The 18,882-nt window shown below is 33.2% G+C and overlaps 1 protein-coding gene and 1 long non-coding RNA gene across 2 annotated transcripts in view; both read right to left on the minus strand.

The window, feature by feature from the left end:
- Window positions 1–7,274: 7,274 nt before the first annotated feature.
- The window catches only part of LOC149411663 (uncharacterized), a 66,720-nt gene continuing 55,112 nt past the window's right edge, over window positions 7,275–18,882 (minus strand). Inside the window, exons 2-3 of the mRNA XM_089646715.1 lie at window positions 12,528–12,589; window positions 7,275–7,960 (exon numbers count right to left, since the gene is read on the minus strand). Of these exons, the coding sequence (XP_089502841.1) occupies window positions 7,275–7,960; window positions 12,528–12,589 (748 nt within the window). The remainder of the gene's footprint in view (window positions 7,961–12,527; window positions 12,590–18,882) is intronic.
- LOC149411664 (uncharacterized) lies at window positions 9,630–11,226 on the minus strand. The gene is made up of 3 exons (XR_016304814.1): window positions 10,304–11,226; window positions 9,912–10,058; window positions 9,630–9,727 (listed from the first exon to the last, which is right to left on the minus strand). It is a non-coding gene; the product is annotated as an uncharacterized LOC149411664 (long non-coding RNA).

Raw genomic sequence — 18,882 nt, forward strand, 5'->3', positions numbered from 1 at the left:
AAGCAATTTATTTTTAATTATGAGCAACTACACGGAAATAATATAAATATATCGTCTATTGGCATTGTGTTATATTTAATTGAGACTAAATTCCTTGCAATATCATTGTGAAACATTTTTCTCGGGAGGGAAGTAGAAAGGGGAGTATGGCGGCTGCCGATGTCCCCCGAATCCTTCCGACCGCGAACGAACTCAACTAACGAAGTCGAAGGTGACCGGCGGCAGCGAAAATGCTTTTAGATATAAATAAGTCAATTTACACGACTACTGATGGTAAAACCCTACTTACCGATGAAAGGTTATAACATTGCTTTCCCTATATTTTCCACTACGACTTGTACAATATCAGCATGATCAACAATATCAGTACTGATACCCGTGATATATCACACTGAAAGAAATGTTTAGGTACTATTTACTAAATTTTCAGTAATTATCTACTAAACAGTTTAGTTGCTGTGGTGACTGCCGAACTTTTAGCTACTGTTTGCTAAACAGCAGTTTATTTATGACAGCTTAACGATTCAGATATTCTAGCTAAACTAATCGGTTGAGACAGCTTTCTGTGTTTAGTTGTGTTACCTAAACTAAAAATTATATACCTAAACCATTTTGTAGTGTTTGGTTAGAAAAACATAACTGTTTAGATGTAGTAACCTTATCTGATAATATTATTACTCCAGCGTCTGGACGGTGTAGGCCCTGTGATTGGTCAAATTCAAATTGTGTTTAAATAAGACTTTAAAGATTAAGACACCATTTCATACTGAAATAGAATCGCCACATGTAATACGATATTTCTTAAAAAATATCGTTTCTGCTTATACAATTTTTGGATAATATCGAAGAAAATATGTCTTAGAAAGTTCATAATCCATTGGATTAATTACATTACAGTGAAAATTATCCACAATTACGTGATTACGTTTGACGTTTGACGAAAAAAGCAAGCGTTAATTCAATATGGCCGATACCCGAATACGCATCGCGGCTAGGTGGCCGACAGAGCGCCCCTCTGGCGGTGAAGAAACGAATCAAATGACTGGCGCGTATATTTAAATATGCAAAATTACTTGAACATCAAGTGTTTAATAATAAGATTTCTTCTGGAAGTTTAGTTCTACTTTGCAATGGCATTTTTCATTATTATTTATAATTTTTTTTGCTTATTAATTACATCTGATTTTATATTGACATGTTTTCTAATTTCTAAAATTTCTAAATTATTTATTTGCGATGCTTTAATCCTGAGTGAAGTATTTTAAGACCTGAATTTTTATCGAAAGTGTGATTCAAAAGATGATTTGCAAACTCATATTCACTATTTCCATTTAGAACCCTGAGATGTTTTTTAGTTCTGACTTCAAAGTTTCTATTGGTTCTACCTTTGTAAAATAAATTACAATCCAGCCCAATTGAGTTTATAAACTCCTGATTTTTTTGTTTGATTTTCGCAATCTATATTATTAAGAATATATTTATTCATTCTGTTATTAGTGTAAAACGCCGGTTGAATAGTACCAGGAATGTTTATATACATATATAATTTTAGAAGTGTCGTTATCCACAAACAGAATTCTACGCCATTGTTTATTTATATCTTAAGAACTAGGGTAAAAATACCGTTTGAAGATAATATGTTTAATTATTTTATTTAGTATTTCAACTATCAATTTATTAGAATAACCGTTATTAAATGTTATTTGTCTTATGAATATATTGTTTTATGGTTATATGCAAAAAAAAATTTCAGGTCTTAAAATACTTCACACAGGATATAAAGCATCACAAATAAATAATTTCGAAATTTTAGAAATAAGAGAACATGTTTATAAAAGTAGATGTAATTAACAAGAATTTTTTTTTATAAACTCTCTTTTAAATATTTTCCCACTTAACTGGTCTTTCATATTGTAATTCATAATTCTTATAAACCCAGCCTACTCTTACCCCTCCCCCCTCCTTCCACTTCTTTTTTCCAATTGTAATCTATATTTAATTTTTGACTTCGGTGTATACTTCGTTCATGAAACATGTATTGGTTGTATATAATAAAGTGAAGTTAAAAAGTTATTTGTTTCTTAATAAAATAAAGTTTAATCGGATAACATTATTTTATCTATTTCCATTGTATATCAATGCATACGTACATAATAAAATGTAAACATTATATTTATTTATTAATTGGACAATTTGCATGGCGCCGCTTTTGTGAGATATCACCTCAGGGGCGCTATATTGTAATAATCTACCTTTATATATAGATTTTTACTCTCCTGATGAAGGTGTATATATAATCTAACTTTAAACTTTATTAGATACAGTAACAGTTTTAGGAAAAGAATTACCACCAGTTGGAGTAAAATTCACACCTTTTAATTAAACCGACTGCTAATCACATTGCACAATTACCCTCCTTTTATCCATAAACACGGGTACAATTAATCAATATGTAATAATGTATTATTTCTGTCAACTTTGTTGTAACTATCTTTAATTGTTGTGACAAACTATACGATATTGATTCAACTTATAGACATTGACGGTTGTAACACATATTTAAGCACTGCAAGTCTCATATGAGCAAATTATATTAGGTACCATAACAGTTAATATCAGTTGTAGACATGTAGTCAATAATAGTGTTTCATTTGAAATAATCCATCACAAATACGTAAAATTTCATTTATTCAAACAACTGTCATTCTTATTATGCCTAAATTGAGCATGTTATTATTCATTAACTCCTTCCTGTTCCGTGTTTTAACTATATATACTCACCCTCTCTCTGTGAATGACCTAATATCTATCTATTAAATGTAACTGTTGTTAATATCACTTAAACTGGGCGCAGCCCAAGCAAGTGCCGCCCGCAGGGCCTAGCAGCAAAAACCCGCGGAGCGGGTTTTTAACTGCTAGTTATTTAGTTAATACTACAAAAGGGTTAGGTTGATTAACTAAACTTCGGTTGGAATAGCCCTACCGATATAGGTGTTTTAGCTCTCTACTGCTAGCTAGCTTTAGGTACTGTAGCTTAGCTTTTTGGTTAGATTATCTATATTAAATAGGAAGTGCAGCTTTGCAGTTTAGCTGAAAACAATACAGGGTGTAAATGTAACCACCATCAACTCGAAGGATTATACCCATAATTCAGAATCATGGGTTAAATACTTTGATTGATAAGTATATTGCGTAAGTCCTAGAAAAAAAAAATTGCATATTGATTACATAACTAATAACCACTTCTATAATCATCATCATATCAGTCACAGGACGGCTATTCTACGCTGCCACTACTAAAATACATAGATCGGAATGTATAAAACAATTAACCTACGTTACTTAGGTATCTGAAACTTACTAAAATTATTTAACTTACATTCAAAATTTGCTCTTCAAAAGCTTCCTGCGTTATTCTTTGTGATTTGTTTATATTTTCCAACAAGGAAATGTCATTTTCAACGAAGTCATCGTGTTGATAATATATGGGCGTTGTTTGTTTGGAAGTTGAAGGTATATCTTCAATCTGAAACAAAAAGCAGGTATGTACACAGAGGGGAAAAAAGGGGTCAAGCTTTGTTTTTATCCCTTTGGAATTGCTTGACCCCCCCGGCAGTCGATTTATTCATTAATTACAGGAATTATTATTTTAAATACATTTATGTACAATGAACTATTTAAGTACTAACTAACAACAACATTTATGTACACTCCCCTTCCATACACAAGCAAATGCTTTCAATGGAAGAGTAGTAAAAAGACCCAAGATGTAAAATGAATTATGTACCATGTAAACATATTATTAAAAAAAAAAAAAAAAAACTATTATTTTTGTATCAAAATCGCGTCCGGTACAACTATTTCCAAATGGTTAACCAAAAAAGGCCTAGGTATACAATATGTCATCGTTACTGCTTTTAAAAACTTACACTTATGACAGGTGGATTAATAACATCCTTGAGCGCATTAATGTGTGCTGTAAACATTGCCCGGTACCCTATAGTCGGAATCAATTCTTTAATATTATCTTCAGATATTATCAGTAGTGTTTTAGAGTCTATGGCTTGTTCTGAAATAAAGAAAAAAAACGACAAGAAAATACAAAAGTTTTCAAAACAAGAAAATAAAAATTTATTTTTCAAAGGAATGAAAATTATTAAAAAAAATATTCATTAAAAAATGTATATTTATACAACAGCAGATACCGAACACCCTGTATCATGAATCAAGCGGAGATAAATTGTTTTAATAATGTAATTATTTCATTTATATGAAAATTTCCAATGTAAACATAAACAATGGGTGGTCACCCTGTATTTAAAAAAACATAGATATCCCTCCCAAAAAAATCAATAGAATTCAATGTTCAAAATGTTATGTCCGAATTAATAATTGCAATACATATTTTTTAAAATTAAACATAACCTGCTATGATTGACCATCCATCGGTACGATTTCAAAGCTAGTTTGGTTGGTTCTAGTTTCTGGCTAGGGTAAAACTGTAACTTAGAAAATACTGCAGTTTCAAACAACATTCGTTCAATACAAAATAATACTGGCGGAAACGAACAAAGATATAAAGGCGCCCTTGAGGTGATTTTGCACAAAAACGGCGCTATACAAGTCATCTAATTATTATTATTATTTTTGGTAAATATTCGGAATCGCTGAACACGGATTATACGAAATATTTTTTTGATAAAGCCTTCTGATTTACCTTAATTAATATAAAAGGAATCTGACTGCATTTGGGATATTTTTAATTTTAGCATTTTAATTTTTAATTACGTAAATCGAAAATTCACTTTCGTTAAAAATTAAAAATGAAAAAAAAACACCTTTTTTATAATTTTTTTTATCAATGAATTTTATATACTCAAAATATATATCCTCATATAAAAGCCATTTCGGGCCATATTGATGTTTTGGTGCATAGTGTGAAAAAATAATAAAAAAATTTTCTTTCGTATGAATTCCGAATTCTGGCCGCCCGAGTATACTCGGGCGTGGTCCTTTAGAGGTTAAATTACACAGCAGAACTTGCTTATAAATTGGATATTAATATTATTGAAAAAATAAAAGAAAAATTAAATAGAGTTCTACAACTTAAGAGTAAAACATAAATTCAGTCATACACATTGAATTGATATTGCAAAGAATGAAACAGTGGGTTAATTTTCTGATTCGGTTCTGTGCTTTTCTTGAACCTTTGCACCAGGTTCATAAGTAAATCGCTGCTAAGGAATTTATCGACTGTGCGTTGACACGAGCCGATACAGAGGACACTTTGCCATCAAAACCAGGCGTTTATTTACTGACGTATCAAACTTTATTCAAGGCATAAATTACTGTCACTTATCATTTTAAATGGCGGAGATATATCAACCTGCCAATATTTACACGCTGTTTTGCAATAATACAATAGCAAACTTGGAGATAAAGGAATGAATTTAACCCTTCAAACTCAAGAGAACTTTATTAACCGGATAACTCATCAAAATGACAATTCAACACAAAAGGTGATTTAAAATAATAAAAAGCGTTGAAACCTAAGATAATTTAACTATGACTGAAGCAAATACTAAGTTAAGTAGGTTTGGTTTTTACTGGAAAGAAAAACGAGCATGGCTGATTTATTAAATCCTGTTAAAATGTGAGAGTATTCCATTTCCCAACAGAGTATTAGTTGTTTCATAATATATCGGAATACTTGTTCAAGCAGCTGCGCTTATACTGTTATTATATAAGGAGGCATCATAAGGATGCACTATTCCTGTATAAAGTAGTTAACAATAATATTCAATGCCCAGAGTTGCTAAACAAGATTCCATTCAATGTACCTGCGCGTTCAACACGCTCTTGTGTCCTGTTCAGGGTTGATCAAAGCAAAACGAACTCTAAGAAGAATTCTTGCCTGAACAGACTATGCATTAATTAGAATAGCGTATTATCCAAGGTTGATATTTTCAGTTCCGAACTTACCAAATACAAGAGGTCAATAAAAGAATATTTCTCTGATGGTTTTTGAATAATGTTTATGTCTCTATTGTCTATATCTCTATTATGATTTGATTTATACCTACAACCTCTCTCCATGGCTATAAATGTATTGTTTTGTAATTTTTCGTGTTTTTTTTTATTTTTTATAATTTATTTAAATAACTTATTCCTTATTATGCTGTCTCAGTTAAAGTCACAAGGAGGAAATCCATAATTGGTTTTATTTTACTATTTAATAATTGTCACTGTGTTGAGTTATCGTGGAACCAAATCCCATCAGGGGTCAAGCTGCCGAAATTGGGGAAAGCAACTTTAGAGGCTGTGCGAGGTTGATTCTGAAATCCCCGACCCAAATTAAACAATGTGTTTGGTTTTGAAATTACAATATGCATAGTTCCTACTGGAATGTTATTTATACAGTTCCTACCTATCTCCAATCATTACCTTGCTGGAAAAGGATTTGAAATTTAGAACAATGACAATAATATTTTGCAAATTTGAATGCATTTTTTTGGAAAAGACAGAAGAAGAATTGAACTATTGGAAGTAAGTCGTTGATGTTTATCGTGTATATAATCTTTGAAAAGAAGGAATTAAACCAATTTGAAAGTTCTTATACATGAGTTGTGTTGTGACCACAGGTATCGCTGTGGAACTCATTTGATTATGTTGTACTTTAACTAACTATACTGTGTTGTGTGTTGTTTCGTGGTGAGTGATTGGTCAATGGTCTCCTTTTTTCCTTCTCTCATACCTTGTTTCATTGCTACACGTATGATCACCAAATTCCAACAAACATAATTCATTTATTTTAGTTTCAAATTTATATACAGTACATTAGCGTTAGTTCAGACACGGCGGATTCCGCGCGGATGCAAACCGCGAGGTTCCCATCCGCGCGGATTGAAAGTGTTCAGACACGCGCGGTGAGCGTGAGGAGTGGGGTAAGGTGACAGGTTGACGGCCGCTTCATTTCAGTAATGGAAGTCGAAGAAGCAATATGTGTGTACTTACTCCTAAAAAAAAAAAAAACGAAAGTATTGGGTGCATCCAATTTTGCGTGATCGGCTCACCCATGGTCAGTTTATGACTTTATACCCAAAGTTGAGGAATTTTGAGCCTAAATTTTTTAACTATTTAAGAATGTCTACAAATTCGTTTGATGAATTACTTGAAACGATCAGTGAACAAATTGCGTTTTCTGATACCCATAAGAGGTCGAGCGTGTCAAAAGAAGAAAAACTCGTGATTACTCTAAGGTAAGGTCTTTATTTTTACATAATATCAGCATATATATTTTGTATGATAGAAGACTGTGAGTCAGTGCTAATGCTTGATGAAGGAGATGGAGACGCTGGTGGGATTGTATATCCAGTAAAATATCCTAGTGGGTTCGAGTACTGTTGACTCTGCAAAAATCCTGTATTAGGCATGTTTTGTTGATTTATTATACGAACCGGCAATGGTAATATCTGCCCCTTCTCTATTACCTTGAGCAATTCGATTTTGGTAGCCAAACGCTTGTTTTCTGGAACTTTTTTTAGTTCCTTGTACAGCGATAAACAAAAAAGCTTATCATCATCTTGATTAGAAATATTATCATTGATTTGTCTCTGTATTTTATCTCGTGACTGAATACTCTCTTCCAATATGCTAGCCAATCGATCTTCTGATGCCATTTTAATTTTCTTTCTTTTATTGGGCAGGGAGCGTATTTCACGTGCGTTGACAAAATTGTTTTGGTCTTTGTTAATGTCTTCACTTTCCTCAGTTTTCGTTTCTTCTATGTTTGTTGTTGTTTCTTTGTTTTCTACCGACTTTTGAAGAAAAGAAAGCCGTTCAAAATACATGTATTTTGAACCTTTACATGCACCTGAACCAGAAGGAATTGATTTTCCTTTCTTGAATTCCTTATTGTAAGCATCACGTATGTTCTTCCACTTTTTTTGCAATGATACACCTGAAAAAAATATCACTATCGTTAAGGAATTGTTTAGTCTTATAAATTTGTGTTGTTATTTTATTGTTTCAGATATCTGGGTACTGGTTGTTCCTTTGGAGAACTTCATTACAACTTTCGTCTTGGCAAATCTACAATTACGGGAATTGTCCGTGAAGTATGTCAAGCTTTGTGGAAAACAATCGCCAAAAAGCTCATGCCCGAACCAAGTGAAGACACGTGGAAGAAAATAGCTATAGACTTTGAAAAGTCTGCAAATTTCCCGAATTGCATAGGCGCCATCGATGGCAAGCATATAAGGATAACAATGCCTAAAGATTCTGGATCTTTGTATTATAATTACAAAAACTTTTTTTCTATAGTGCTGCTGGCACTTTGTGATGCTAACTATTGCTTTACTTTTATTGACATTGCACTGAAAGAAATGTTTAGGTACGATTTACCAAATTTTCAGTAATTATCTACTAAACAGTTTAGTTGCTGTGGTGACTGCCGAACTTTTAGCTACTGTTTGCTAAACAGCAGTTTATTTATGACAGCTTAACGATTCAGATATTCTAGCTAAACTAATCGGTTGAGACAGCTTTCTGTGTTTAGTTGTGTTACCTAAACTGTATTTATGACAGCTTAACGATTCAGATATTCTAGCTAAACTAATCGGTTGAGACAGCTTTTTGTTTAGTTGTGTTACCTAAACTGTATTTATGACAGCTAAACGATTCAGATATTCTAGCTAAACTAATCGGTTGAGACAGCTTTGTGTTTAGTTGTGTTACCTAAACTGTATTTATGACAGCTTAACGATTCAGGTATTCTAGCTAAACTAATCGGCTGAGACAGCTTTGTGTTTAGTTGTGTTACCTAAACTAAAAATTATATACCTAAACCATTTTGTAGTGTTCGGTTAGAAAAACTTAACTGTTTAGATGTAGTAACCTTATTATTTAGTTAATATTACAAAATAGTTAGGTTGATTAACTAAACTTCGGTTGTAATAGCCCTACCGATATAGGTGTTTTAGCTCTCTACTGCTAGCTAGCTTTAGGTACTGTAGCTTAGCTTTTTGGTTAGATTATCTAAATTAAATAGGAAGTGCAGCTTTGCAGTTTAGCTGAAAACAATACAGGGTGTAAATGTAACCACCATCAACTCGAAGGATTATACCCATAATTCAGAATCATGGGTTAAATACTTTGAGTTGCAGGTAGTTTATTACAACCCTTTTGAGAGATGAAACCTAAATAAATAAATATTATGTTTTGTAAGACTAGAAAGTACTTATTAAAAACCTCATTCATATAAAAGTTATTTTGTTAAGAATCGTCTCTCAAAATATTGTTTCCAGCTACCAGCAAAGCCTCAAAAAAGAAAACACGTTTGATCATACACACATTTATATTATCATTTTTTATTATAATTTTTTTTTAAATATAGTAAAAGATGTTTGTGTCCTGATTTGGCAAATTCTTTTCGGCGCTGCCTGTATGTGTCTAGTAATTTACCTTTTGCAGCAATTTTTTGGGTAGGCCCAAAACACACATATGGGGTGAAATATACAGCTGCGCTTTCTTTATTAAAGACTTTGGTGATTTGAAAAGCAAATTCATAAAATCTCTTGCTTGTAATGGATCTATCTGGATTACCCTGCAATTCATTACTTATAATAGTACTGCACAGTCTGGCAGAATTGTCCAACAGACCCTTTGACTCAAACTGCATTAAAAGTGCTTGCCCTTCATTGATTGATAGGAGATGATTGCGTAAGTCCTGGAAAACAAAATTAAATTGCATATTGATTACATAACTAATAACCACTTCTATAATCATCATAATATCAGTCACAGGATGGCTATTCTACGCTGCCACTACTAAAATACATATATCGGAATGTATAAAACAATTAACCTAAGTTACTTAGGTATCTGAAACTTACTAAAATTATTTAACTTACATTCGAAATTTGCTCTTCAAAAGCTTCTTGCGTTATTCTTTGTGATTTGTTTTTATTTTCCAACAAGGAAATGTCATTTACAAGGAAGTCATCGTGTTGATAATATATGGGCGTTGTTTGTTTGGAAGTTGAAGGTATATCTTCAATCTGAAACAAAAAGCGGGTATGTACACAAAGGGGAAAGAAAGGGTGAAGGGGTCAAGCTTTGTTTTTATCCCTTTGGAATTGCTTGACCCCCCCGGCAGTCGATTTATTCATTAATTACAGGAATTATTATTTTAAATACTATTATTTTTGTATCAAAATCGCGTCCGGTACAACTATTTCCAAATGATTAGCCAAAAAAAGCCTAGGTATACAATATGTCATCATTACTGCTTTTAAAAACTTACACTTATGACAGGTGGATTAATAACATCCTTGAGCGCATTAATGTGTGCTGTAGGCAGTGCCCGGTGCCCTACAGTCGGAATCAATTCTTTAATATCATCTTGAGATATTATCAGGAGTGTTTTCGAGTCTATGGCTTGAGTCTGAAATAAAGAAAAAAAACGACGAGATAATACAAAAAATTTCAAAACAAGAAAATAAAAATTTATTTTTCAAAGGTATGAAAATTATTCATTAAAAAAAATGTATATTTATACAACAGCAGATACCGAACACCCTGTATCATGAATCAAGCGGAGATAAAATAGTTTTAATAATGAAATTATTTCATTTATATGAAAATTTCAAATGTAAACATTAACAATGGGTGGTCACCCTGTATTTAAAAAAAAATATCCCTCCCAAAAAAAAAAACAACAGAATTCAATGTTCAAAATGTTATGTCCGAATTAATAATTTGCAATACACATTTATTAAAATTAAATATAACCTGCTATGATTTAGTTTCTGGCTAGGGTAAAATTGTAACTTAGAAAATACTACAGTTTCAAACAACATTCGTTCAATACAAAATAATACTGGCGGAAACAAACAAAGAAATAAAGGCGCCCTTGAGGTGATTTTGCACAAAAACGGCGCTATACAAGTGATCCAATTATTATTTTTTTTATATACCACTCTCTGTAACTTGTGTCATGACTCCTGACACAATCTTGGTTGTAGCGTCAACACGCACTCTTCAAACTAGGTACATAATAAATACAAATCTTCTAAATCTATTGCGTAGGTACTTGAGTCATGGAATAATGAAGGTGCCAGTTTCTAAATCAAATAGAATGGATATTATCATAATATATAATATCATAGTTCCATGATCTAAATTCTAAATCAATAAAAAAATGAAAAAAGAAAACTCACCTTTAAATGTTTCTATGTAAGCCTCCATATTCCAAGAAATTAAATAATCCTCCACGGTTTTGTCTGCCATTATCACTAGGAACTAGGAACAGCGGTTAACATAAATTCAATTCAATTCAAAAATAAATTCGCAACGCGCGCAACGAACGTCAATTCACGTATGGGTATGGAGCGAACTGTGGCGATCTGAGAACTGCGTCGTAAATGAACACCTGCGCGTCGACCGTTAGCGACGATAAAAAGATCTACCAAAGTTCGGGACATTTTAACTAAAGTTTTGTTGCACTTTGCCTAAGTTTGTGCAAAGCAACTAATTGTTATGTAAAAATACCAAATTTAGATATTCCAACCTCAGTTTTGCTATATGAACAAAACATTTAACCAAACTAGATGTTTAGTTAAATTTAGCTAAATACTTTGGGAAGTAACACATAAACTTAAGTTACTAAAGTGAAATAGGTTTAGTAAATTACTTTAGCTTGATTAACCAAACCGATTATTTTGTTCAGGTAAGTATGCTTTTAGTGTGCTATTATTAAAGTTTAGTTGTATTAGCTCAAGCACATTTTACTAAACAACGACGGTATCTGCACATAAAGTATTTTAGGTAAAGTAGCTGAACTTTAGGCGATGGTTACACAACTTCAATTAGCTTAACACTTTAGCTAACTCATTTTTTTCAGTGTGGATCGTATGGAAAAAGTAGTGATACTGCAATATTTAAAAATTCAGTATTTTATAAAAGATTAATAGAAAAATCATTACATATACCAAAACCTACACCAATATCTAACACAGATCCTACACCATTACCATATGTTATAGTTGGCGATGAAGCGTTTGGTTTATCGGAAAATTTAATGCGACCCTTTCCAGGAAAAGGGTTAACATATGAAAAAAGAATTTTTAACTATAGGTTATCTAGAGCCCGACGTAATATTGAGTGCACTTTTGGGATTTTAGCAAACAAGTGGCGTATTTTTCATAGGCCTATAAACGTTAACATAGACTTTGCCGAAGACATAATAAAGGCATGTTGCGTGCTACACAATTTTGTTAGAAAAAGAGATGGTATGCAGTATGAAGATACTTTATACACTGCGCCAATGAGTAATCTCAATAGATTACATGCAGGAAGAGGTACACCGTCATCTTTAAACATTAGAGATAGATATGCTAATTACTTTGTAAATGAGGGTCGTGTAGAATGGCAAGACACAAAAATATAATCTTACGTATAAGTTGGTATCTATCACAAAGAATGTAAACTACTTAACTTAACATGTAAAATAAATAAAAATTACTAACCAAAAAGTGCCTTTTTTTCTAATGAATCCTCGTTTTCACCGAAAAATTCCACCGCGCGGTACCTATTGTATGAACGTTCTAGTAGGATGCCATATTATTAAGATCCGCGCGGTCGATCCGCGCGGTTTGCATCCGCGCGGAATCCGCCGTGTCTGAACTAGCCTTTATTCATGTTCATCTGAAACTGTAATTCGGAAGCAGTTTCTGATGAAACAAAGGAAAGATGATAATATGAGATGTCCCCAACCTAAGAAATTCAAAATACATAACAAGGTGAAAACCGATTTTTTTCAGTGTAATATCTACATAGTACAAACAATGCAAAATCATTATGTATCTTTGGCTTTATAAAATGAGAATAGCTGCTAATGATATGTTTATGTTTTATCTACCTTTATTGCTGACGGAACAGCGAAGGCATCAGCATTAAAATGATTGCGATGATTTGAGACACTGGAATAGGATCTATTGCGTCAGATAGTCGGATGCAAACACACGTCCACTAGAGATGGTTGATAGGTTACCTGAAATGGGTTATCACTGCAGTTCCAGTTACCGGAGACCGATGTGGTACCGGTTGTCTGTTCAGAAAAAACATGGGGTTTCTAGGAAATTCTGGGAAACACTGACAGCTGTTTCGCCTTCTGAAGGTATTGTCAAACATTCAAACATTTCAATGTTATTTGATAATGCATTCAGAAGCAAAACAGCTGTCACGCGTAATAATAGCTACACGGCAGAACTTCTTTATAAAAAACTGTTATTTTAGAAATTGTATATGTATAATATCATTGAATATAGGTAATAAAAGAAACACTTTCAATTAAAACGGATTTCTGCAAATTAAGCTTGAAAACAATATATATTTTTTGATAAATATTCCAAAAGTAACCAGTTAAAATAATCGGTTGCTCAGAGAAATATTATCGACGGTCGCAGTGATAGCAAGGGAACTGGTTCCATGTAACTGGGACATGAATATCAACAAGCTCTAAAGTCCACAACCTTATGATCAGTTGAAATCAATATTTGAATGATGTTCTCTTCGAGTTGGTACCGAGATATTCAGCACCTGGGGCCATTGCACTGGAATCTATAAATTTAAAAAATATATGTAAATACGGCACAAGAGTCCTAACCGCCGAAACCAGTTGGACTATGGGATATAATAATGGTTATAAGAAGTAAGCTGGATTATACTAGTGATGTGGACTCCGCGCCAAACTAAATATATAAACTATATCCCGACGAGCAATACGGCAATGTATCAACAGACACACACACAGAGGCGGATTTGCCCTTAGGCCTATGTAGGCCCGGGCCTAGGGCGGCCAGATATTAGGGGCGGCCAATCGTGACAAAAAAGTCACAGATGATAACAAGAAATTACTTCCTAAGTACCTAAATATTCTACGTACGAAATAGCGATATGCAAGAGCGTGTTCACACACAGCACACAGCGCGCCCCCACGCCCCGCAGCTGCCCTCGCCATACCTATCAAAATAGTTTAGTCTAGTTTTAAATGTTTTATTCAAATCCTTGAAACCTTAGAAAGTATTACAAACTAGCAGCTATTATAGTTAACTAAATTTCTGAATCGATTTCGATAAAAGTTGTCAATAAAGTAAATTCATTATGTAGTCTATAGTCTATATCAGGGGTCTCCAAACAACGGCCCGCCAATGTCATCAATCCGGCCTGCGACAATCGACAATTATACAGTAATTGAACTAGCGAATTTAGCAAGCGTATTTTTTTACATTAATTCCACACAGGAGGCTTTGAGGAAAATATTTTCCCTCACGAACTATGTCATCTTAGGTGATGCTGTGTGGAGGGTCTTTTTAAGGAAGGGAAGGATAGGAAGTTCTGAAAAGGAAAATGTATGAGGGGTGGGTAGGAATTTGGGGATTAGTGTGTCCAGGAGTGACAAACGTATGAATACATCCCTCCAACTGCGGTGCAAGGCGATGGGTCAAGATAGTCCGGCTGGAAAGGTCGAAAGGCCTCCCTCACCCAGTCTCTCTCGATCCGGCCCGCCACGCAGCAGGTTGGCAAACGTATCCGCCGCCAAGACCTGGACAAATCTCACCCCATGAACCATGAATGATAATGGCAGGAAAATTAAAACGGTTTTGACCCTAGGAACTTACTAAGAAATTTGGATACTCCTGGTCAATATGATGGGTACTGAGAAAGGGGCGGCTACATGGTCTGGGGCCTAGGGCGGCCAAGACTGCAAATCCGCCTCTGCACACACATACTTGGGACCTAAACTGTACAACAAAATCCCCCCTGAATTAAATATAAAAACTTGTAATATTTCCTACATAGGACCAAAAATAACTAAATGGTTGATTGGACTGGGTAGAGGAGAATCTGAAAAAATGTTGAAAAACGTCACATAATAAATAGACATAGTGTAGACATAGACTAATCACACACTATATGTATCTTTCACTATTCTAATTATTGCTCATACACAATTGAAACATACACAACAGCTCAAGTTCGACTCTATCATAAGATTTTAACGATTAAACATCACCAATTAAAACATTAATGAGATATATTATAGACATAGACAAATCACACACTTACTTTCACATATTTTTGGTTCCTTGGAACGGGCAATTTGCCTAGTTAGGAACCAATAATTTCGACCTGATAAGGTACAATAATCTATAATCACTAAAAATATTTTAATTATATCATATTGTACTGTGTGTAAATCTAAAGGAATAAATAAAATAAAATAAATAAATAAACATGCTGGATGAAATCCAGAAAAATAAATCCTTACGTGCACGCATGGAACTTAACCGAGGTGTATGGAACTTATCCGAGGTGCATGGAACTTGTCCGAGGTGCATGGAACTTATCCGAGGTGCATGGAACTTATCCGAGGTGCATGGAACTTGTCCGAGGTGCATGGAACTTGTCCGAGGTGCATGGAACTTATCCGAGGTGCATGGAACTTATCAGAGGTTTAGCCTAGAAAACAGACTTTATGCAAATATTTTAATATAATTCATAACTCTATTGGTAACCCATTCCTCTTGATATGATATGACCAGAGATGTGCAAAATGGGTACCCAAAACCATTTGAAATGCAAAATGGAAATGGGTCAAAACTTTTCCATTTGAAAATGCAAAATGCAAAATGGTTTTTAGAAAAGCATTTCAAATGCAAAATGCAAAATACTTATTTTCAAAATGCATTGAAAATGCAAAATGGTTTCTCAGGTCAAACAATCAAAATAATTAGAGAATTTTTAAACAATTTTGTCATTTACCAATGTACATCACTGTAGAACATATTACATGATGGTAAATCAAAAAACACCACGACTACAGATTATGAAACCACAAAAAATTTGCGCGGGACTAATGTTGCCAACGTAAAAACATAGAAACTGATATCTAACATTTAATATTACAGCGTCATGGCCGGGCCTCCATGTTCAGTATTTGAATCAGTATTTTTTGTAATGGTATCACTCAATTGCCAGGGCTCCTACCAGGGAGCAACTTGACAAATGTAAATTATCTCTCATAGCGAGGTTGAGGACCGACGGATATTTGGGGCTTATGAAAAAAAGATGAGTGGAGATAGTAGGAAGAATGTTGCAAAAAAGCATTTAAAATGGAAAATGCATTGAGAAAGGCATTTAAAATGCAAAATGGTTTTTAGAAAAGCATTTAAAATGCAAAATACCCATTTTGCATTTCCATTTGAAATGGATTTATTTGAAATAAAGCACATCTCTGGATATGACTAAGCTAAGCTGTGGCAGAACTGATGCTATACCACAGTATAGCATGACACAAGGAATAGTGCTTTTGAATTAAATTTTTGAAACAGTTGACGTATTTAATGTATCTTTTTAGCCTTAAGATTTTTTGTACAATTATCTTACCGAAATTGTTAATACTGTCAGAATGAGAAGATTGTACTTTCATTGGATGAATAATCTGTCGAGTAATAAAAAAAAATTGTATGATTTTCACAGAACTTGAATAGAATCTTTGAGATTCAAATTCCGTGAAACATACCGCTTTAAATCGTCTCCATTTTTTCACAGTTCTTATTTTCAACCATTTTTAATCGCATGTGAAAATTACAAATAAAAATAAATACATGTTTTTAAATAAAATATCAACACGTATCTTTCGAATTAAAATGATTGCCGCTTATAAAACTGAGCCGGTTTTAAAGAAATCATTGCTACCTGCAGCAATTTTATTATTTCAAATTGCCTGCAGGTACAAGAAACTACGTGTGTGAATATTATTTATTTATTTTATTTAAAGGAACAAAGGGCTTTTACATGCAATGCAGTACATATTTTTATAAAAAATTACAGTGAATATATAATAACAAAATATAAGTAACATAGATTTACTGTCAACAAAATACAGGTAGGTTATATAAGGTACGAATAAGTAACTAAGAAATAAATAATTTGCCGATTTTCTCCAAATCAAGGACAATAAAGTCGCTATCCGCGTCTGTCTGTTTATGCGTTTAGTTCTTCTAAATTACCCAAAGGATTTTGACAGGGTTTTTACTATAATTTAGAGAATTTCTTCCGAAAGGTTTTTATATATAACACATGCATATGCCATATATAGAAAGTTGATAAAAGTCGATGTTTATCCTAGAACTCGCAACCTCAAAATTTTACTCCAATTCATTCACAACCTCGAGTAACGCCGGGTGCTCGTCAGCTAGTTAAGGCCCCGTAGTAAGCGTCCAAAGATGGTTTGAAAGGGAGATATGTAAATACGAATGTTAGAGGGAGCGCGCCAATATTAAAAACGATAATAATTATGCGAAAAAGGTGAAAATATTTTATAAAACACGACTCGTTTGAAATAGAGCAAAAATTTCTCTAAAAATTCTTTAGTTGCATTTAAAGATACACTGCGATTTTTTTCATGCCTTTAACATATTAAATAACAGGAAAAAACGTGTTTTTTAAATAATTTTCGGAGCTTAGTTTGCAATTTTTTTCTATCAAGGGAATCTCATATAATTAACGTTTCGGCAAAACAAATGTATTGATATTATTTTCAAAAATAACACTTTTAAGAAAAACTTAGAAACTTAAAGGGTCAACGAAAAACTTGTAATAAATCGGTAGAAATTGGGAATGCGGGGGCTTTGTAATTAATAAATAGGTTAGAAATAGTTCGCACATGGTGTTATACGTTTGCAAAGTTTAAATTATTGTCAAATACATCCATATCGTTTGAATATTTCTTACAAAGACTATGTAAACGTTTTGTATTGGGGAATTTTGTTATTGTTTGTCTAGTGTTTGTATAGGTACAAGTATTTTTATTAAATTCAGGAGTTCACAACAATCGAGTTTAGAGTTTAACAATTTTTACAAAAAGGTTTGGTGGTATAATTTTCATCTGTTTTCTAAAGTTAGAATATTTAAAATATGCATTAACGATAGGTACATTATGTACTCTAAAAAGACTTAAGTTGAAAATGTACGAAACGTAGAAATTTTCTTTGAATTCTTTCTACATTATGAATGTATAATTCATAGAAGGGCAACTAAACTATGGAGTTATGTTCTCTTAGGCCTCTAACTGGGGATATGTATAACCGTTTTATGATGTTCTTAATATAAATAGTAATACAGGGTTTTCCAATAAAATGTGTTATTTTGAATAGCCCGCTATTTTGGTAGAAGTTACTTTTGAAGCTGTCATTTTTTGACATTTGACAAGTAAAAACTACGCCATTAATAAAAATGGAACGATACACGCTTCAACAACGCATTGAAGTTATTAAAATTCACTTGATTGAATCAAATGCAAATCATCTTGATTGATGAGGCCCATTTCCACCTCGGTGGCTTCGTAAACAAGCAAAATTGTCGCATCTGGGGCTCGGAAAACCCAAGAGTTTTGTTTGCGATTGTTGAAAAGAATCTTTATCCTCAACGTGTGACTGTTTGGTGCGGTTTATGGTCCGGCGGAGTCATTGGACCTTCATTTTTTCGAAAATGAGGCTGGAGCAACAGTTACGGTGAATGGATCGCTATCGAGAGATGATTAATGATTTTTTATGGCTGGAATTGGATGGTATTGATCTGGAAAACGTTTAATTTCAACAAGACGGCGCTACGTGCTACACAAGCAACGAAACCATTGATCTTTTACGATTGAATATCAAAATAACACCTCTTATTGGAAAACCCTGTATAATACTTGAGCAGGTTACAGATGCCAGATGAAAAAAATATCTTTAATAAATCTAATTGATTAATGTACGCACGTTTTATCCGTTTTATTTTATTTTGGAGTAATCAACAATTTATAAAGTGACTGAG

This window comes from Hesperophylax consimilis, chromosome 25 (genome assembly GCF_061612785.1).
Source record: "Hesperophylax consimilis isolate HC1 chromosome 25, BYU_Hcon_1.0, whole genome shotgun sequence".
In the NCBI taxonomy this organism is placed as follows: domain Eukaryota; kingdom Metazoa; phylum Arthropoda; class Insecta; order Trichoptera; family Limnephilidae; genus Hesperophylax; species Hesperophylax consimilis.